This window comes from Octodon degus, unplaced genomic scaffold (assembly GCF_000260255.1).
Source record: "Octodon degus isolate 3935 unplaced genomic scaffold, OctDeg1.0 scaffold00076, whole genome shotgun sequence".
In the NCBI taxonomy this organism is placed as follows: Eukaryota; Metazoa; Chordata; class Mammalia; order Rodentia; family Octodontidae; genus Octodon; species Octodon degus.
In genome coordinates, this window is record NW_004524652.1 from 10,236,966 (window position 1) to 10,242,470 (window position 5,505).

Here is a 5,505-nt window from a genome sequence, read left to right on the forward strand (position 1 = left end):
AAGAAAGAAAGAAACCTAAAGCCTGTTTGTTGTGAAGTAAGATTTATTCTGGAGCAGGTTAAAAGTACACCTCAGAGTACAGAGGTGGGAAAGCCCACCACCGCTGTGCCCGGGCCAAGGCGGGGCTCACCTGCAGCTCAGCTCAGAAGCAAGCTCCTCCCTTTCAGGGAAACGAAACTGACAGCCAGCTGAAGAAATCCAGCCTAACCAGGAAACAAAATTAATAGCCACCCTCTCTGCCGCTGGAAGAGACCTCACCTGGCAGTCTCCTGCGAGGCTTCCCCGGCCTCTGAAGACACAGCGGCCCCAGCCTCGTGACCCCCGAGATGGACCTCATTAGCACCCCCGCCAGAGGTCTGGACAAATTCATCGAAAGCAATCTCCTGCCAGACACTGCTTTCCGCACAGAGGTCAAACGTGCCATCAGTATGATTTGCGAGTTCCTGAAGCGAAGGTGCTTCGAAGGTGCCTACCACAGAGTGCGGGTGTCCAAGGCGGTGAAGGTGAGCCCAGTTATGCCTGACGGGGTGGGCGGTCGAGGGGACAGCGGCCTGAAACCTCGCTGCCCGCGCGGCAACAGCAGCGCCCACCTCCTGGGCTCCGGGCGAGCTGCAGGAGGGAGGAAGCCGAGGCGCCTGGAGCAGCTCCTGCTCAGTGCAGGGGCCTCTCCTCGCTCAGCCGCCCTGGCATTCTTGATGTCTTTCCTAGGGTGGCTCCTCCGGCAAAGGCACGACCCTCAGAGGACGGTCTGATGCTGACCTGGTCGTTTTCCTCACCAACCTCAGCAGTTTTCAGGACCAGATAACACATCGGGGAGAGTTCATCTCGGAAATTAGGAAACAACTAGAAAAATACCAAACACTTAATTCGAACGAAAAGCTTCGCGTAGCGTTTAAATCCGCGGGGAATTGGGCCAATCCCCGCGTGCTCAGCTTTGAGCTGAGTTCGCCCTGCTTCCCGGGAAGGACCGTGGAGTTCGATGTGCTGCCTGCCTTCGACGCCCTGGGTGAGCACCCCGCCGCCGGGGCCCCAGCTTCCTCCTCTAACTCGACCTCCTTCTCGCTCTTTTCTACTTTTCAGCTGAAATCTGTTGTTGGAGTTTTGCCTAAATATCCTGTCATGTTAGAGCCATGGAGGGTAGGGAGATTTTAGGATTTCTCTTAGGACTGAGTAAGGTCATAATCCGTACAAAAGGGATGTAAATAGCAGATTGATCCAATTTTGGAACAAAGAAATTTCTCACAATAGTCCCAGCTGGTCACTGCCCAACATGTAACACAACACACAGCTACTCCTAACTGCTGTCAAAACTCCTGCCTCTTACCCTGCACCTCACAGTCAGTGAATACTCCCCTCACCCCCAGGGATGAAAGGACCCCAGAGAAGGGCTGACATCTTGAAGTTATGGTTTCTATCCTAACAGGTCAGGTCATCAGATCCTACAGACCAGACCCGGAAATCTACGTCAGGCTCATCAATGAATGCACTTCTCAGGAGACAGAGGGCGAGTTCTCCACCTGCTTCACCGAGCTCCAGAAAGACTTTGTAAAGCGGAGGCCAACCAAGGTGAAGAGCCTCATCCGCCTCGTCAAGCACTGGTACCAGCTGGTATGGCCCCCTCCCGCCTGCAGGGACCTCGGGCCCACTCTAGATGGGGGGCGGGGGAGGGGAGGGAAGGGCAGAAAAAGGGGGGTGAAGGAGGGAGGAGGAGAGGCGGGAGGGGCAGGGAAATTGAGGAAGTGAAGGAGAGAGAGAAGGAGGAGATCTGGAGAGGGAGGCAAGATGGGGATGCTGCAGGAGAGAGAAGCAAAGGGGAGGACGTGGAGAGAATCCATGCTTCGCTCTGGATGGTTTCTCCCACTCTAGCTAGAGACGAACTAATTTTCTCTGTACCTGCATCTACTTTCCTACTGAGTTGACATTTTTATTCTAGGATTTCTATTTTATTCTTTTTCAAATCTGCTATGGTATTTTGATGGCATTTAATTTCTGCTATTTCAAGTCCTTATTCCTCTGAACATGATGCCCAGACTCATTGTAAAGTCTGTGCTCAATTCTTCCAGTATGGCAGAGCCAGGGATCAAACCCACATTAGGAAGAATCCAGGGCCGGCAGGGTGTTGTGGTGCACACTTGTAATCTTAGCACTCCTCTAGGAAGCTGAGGCAAGAAGATCACAAGTTCAAGCCAAATCTAGGTAGTCAGGGAGACCCTGTCCTACATTTTTTAAATGAGCTGCAGTTGTAGTTCAGTGGAAAGAGCCTGTCCTCAATCTTCACTATTGAAAAACGGAAGTCCAGGTCTCACACTCTTCCACAGGGTCAGCACACTGCCCTAGAAGGGTGAGCAGTAAGTACTTTAGGCTTTTGGGGCCACATGGTGTTTGTCACATCTGCTCATCTCTGCTGCTATAGTGTGGAAACAGCCATGAATAACCTAAGAATGAATAGGCATGGCTCTGTGTCAATAAAACTTTATTTACAAAAATCAGTTGGCAGACTGAATTAGACTATGACAATCAGACTTTACACAGAAGCTGGGCAACCCTGTTTTCCTGATTGTTTTTCCTTCCCTCAGTGCAAGAAGAAGCTTGGGGGTCCCCTGCCACCACAGTATGCCCTGGAGCTGCTGACCATCTATGCTTGGGAAAATGGGAGTGGAGAAACCCTTTTCAACACAGCCCAAGGATTCAAGACCGTATTGTTATTGGTTATGGAGTACCAGCAGCTCTGCATCTACTGGACAGAGTATTATAACTTTGAAAATGCCACAATTAGAAGCTACCTGAATAAACAGCTCAGGAAGTGCAGGTACCCTCCTGGCTCAGCCCCACACACAAGGGAACAAACCCTGGTGCAGCAGTGGCACCCCAAGGATGAGAGGGTACCCACGCCCTGCACTTACGGAGCATCTCCTGCTGCCTGTCACTGCACTGGCCCCCGACAGCTGCCACTTGGTGGGGACCACAGCCTCTGGCACTAGGGGGGGGGGACTTCTGCTCACCCTTTGACAGATGGGGAAGTTGAGGTTCTGAGCTTGTCCTGAACTTGACCAGAAAATGGTAAGGAGCTTGTCCAGACGGAACAGACAGTGAACTAGGTGGGTGGCCATGGAACACATCAGCGATGATGATCACTCTTGCTGGGACAGAAAGCTCTCAGGGATGAGCAGCACCATTCCTGGAAGCCTTATGCACTGAGCCTCTGTTTTGCTGCGGCCGCAGTGCTGAGCATTTCGTGAGACTCAGTTGGTTCATCTTTGCACCCTATCCTCTGAGATGGGTGTGTTTGATGTGCGCCTCTCCCCATTTCACAGATGAGGAGACTGAGGTTTCAGGAGGGCAGTGAGCTGCCCAAGGGCATGCTGCTGACAAAAGGCACAGGAGGAGATGGGAGCCGGTTCATGCTGAAGGCCCCTCTGCTCACATCCTCTGCTCACTGTGGGGCGGGATTTAGGGTACACCCGGGAGCAGTGCCCTGCTGGGTCCTGTCCTCATCTGCCCAGGCTGCTGTCAGCTCTTCCAGGACGGAGCCCGGCTCCTCACTGGCCCTCTCTGATGATTGCTCCCCAGGCCTGTGATTCTGGACCCAGCAGACCCTACTGGAAACTTGGGTGGTAGCGACCCAGAGCGCTGGAGGCAACTGGCACAGGAGGCTAAAGCCTGGCTGGGCTACACCTGCTTTAAGAACTGGGATGGTTCCTCTGTGAGCTCCTGGAATCTGGCAACACTGGACAGAAAGGTAATGTGCTGGCTTGGCAAGGTCATTGAAATTTGGGGGCCCGAGGCCGACTTGCTGTTAGGAGGTGGGGGTCTGGTACCAGGTAAGTCATGAGGCTGAAGCCTGGCAGCCCCACTTCCTTCCCCGGAACCTCCCTCTCCTGACCCTCTGGACAGGAACAGCTTTTCACCGCAGCAGACTCACACTGCGCTGATGGCTGCATTTGAGCCTCCGCCAGCCATAAACTGAAACATCTGAGACTGGAAGCCAAAATAATCTCCTTTAAGTCATGAGTGTCAGATATGGCTTGACAATTTGTCACAGAAAGTGTGACTTAGCTCTGAGACTCGCAGTCCTCTCAAATATAGCTGAGACCACGGTCACCTAAGACGCGGCTTCCTGCTCACAGTCACCCGTATCAGCAGGCATTCAGGCTGAGCTCTGTATCACACAGCCATTTTGAGCCCCAGAATTTTCACTCCCTTGTCTGGAGCTCACTGCCCTGGCCCCAATTCATCAGGATGCCGCTCCTCAGAGTCTCTCTGGGCTCAAGTTCTGCCTAAGCCCTGAGCACACATGATGTCATTCAAAACTCACGAGGGCCCAGGAGCCTGCTTGCAATCGCCCTGCCTTGTGGACAGCAGAAGAGGCCCCGAGAGGTGCAGTCACTTCCTAAGGTCCCTCAGCTGAGAGTGGCAGGGCTGGACTCAGACAGCTTGGGCTCCCAAGCCAGCACACAGTGCAATGCACTAAGCCAGCAGCTGTCTGGTCTCATCCCTTCTTCCCAGCTGACAGCTGGGAGACTTGAAGCAGCTGGGAATGTGGGCGGGGTCACACAGCTAAGGAGGGCTGCAGAGACCTGAACTTGGCTCTTTCTATGGAGCTGGAGGGCTTCTGATGCTAGGGAAGTGAGCATGTCATGGTGTCATGGGTGAGTTCCCAGGAGAGCACACTGGGGGTGGAGTTTAGGGTGTGGGACATTTGGGGTAAAGGTTCCGGATTTGACACACTGCAAGGGAGGGAAAGGAGGAGCCGCAGTGGCCAATAGCACAGCCACGAACAGACAAGCGGCCACCAAATGTATGTCCCTTCCCTGCCTAAGCCTTCCAAAGGGGTTGACAGGGGAGCCAGTCTTCTGCCACCTCCCCAGAAGCTGGGACCTGCCAGTGCTCGCTCCAGTGGATGCAGGTGGCCAGTGCCCAGGCAGGTGGCCAGTGCCCAGGACAACCAGTCCTGTGGCAGGAAGACCAGCTCCTGATGGAATCATACTTTATCTCCACAACCTGAAGCAGAAAAAGTGAACTATGCTGTGTTTTGGCAGGCGGACATCACCTGGAATCCAGGCCCTGGCTTCTACCAATGCACGTCTCCTCAGCAAGCACAGGAAGGCTGGTCATGTGTCATCCTGTGACCACTGGGCATCTGGCAGGGGGGCAACAGACCCAAAGGATGGCCAGAGGAATTTAAACAAGAGAGTGGCATTTGGCCTTTTTTCCATCTGTATCCTAGTCATGTTCAATGACAATAAATAAAAACGACAACAGGTGCGTGTCGGGTCCTTATGAACTTCAAGGCACAGGGTCAGGAAGAACAGATGTATGTGCTCATGGGTTCAACTGAAAATGTTTTTTAAGTGCTAGAAATATTCTTTAAGATCTTGGCACTGGGAACACAATGAATAAAGTAGACTAAAGCCCTTGCCTTATATGGAGTTAATATTTTGACACATAGTGGTTTGGGATACCTGTAAAATGTCCTACCTTTATAAGAAAAAGCCTGAGCCAAGC

General features: G+C 52.9%; 1 protein-coding gene across 3 annotated transcripts; it reads left to right on the forward strand.

Moving 5' to 3' along the window:
• Positions 1-216: 216 nt before the first annotated feature.
• On the forward strand, positions 217-5,233 carry LOC105740880 (2'-5'-oligoadenylate synthase 1-like). 3 transcript variants are annotated; one of them, XM_023720554.1, is made up of 6 exons: positions 217-503; positions 709-1,006; positions 1,424-1,608; positions 2,577-2,804; positions 3,566-3,739; positions 5,001-5,233. In XM_023720554.1, exons 1-6 carry the CDS (start codon positions 327-329, stop codon positions 5,127-5,129), a joined length of 1,191 nt encoding a protein of 396 aa, XP_023576322.1. In that variant the 5' UTR covers positions 217-326; the 3' UTR covers positions 5,130-5,233. The 3 variants fall into 3 exon arrangements, with proteins under 3 accessions (XP_023576322.1, XP_023576323.1, XP_023576324.1); XM_023720555.1 differs by having other exon boundaries at positions 5,040-5,233; XM_023720556.1 differs by having other exon boundaries at positions 1,424-1,566.
• Positions 5,234-5,505: the final 272 nt, after the last annotated feature.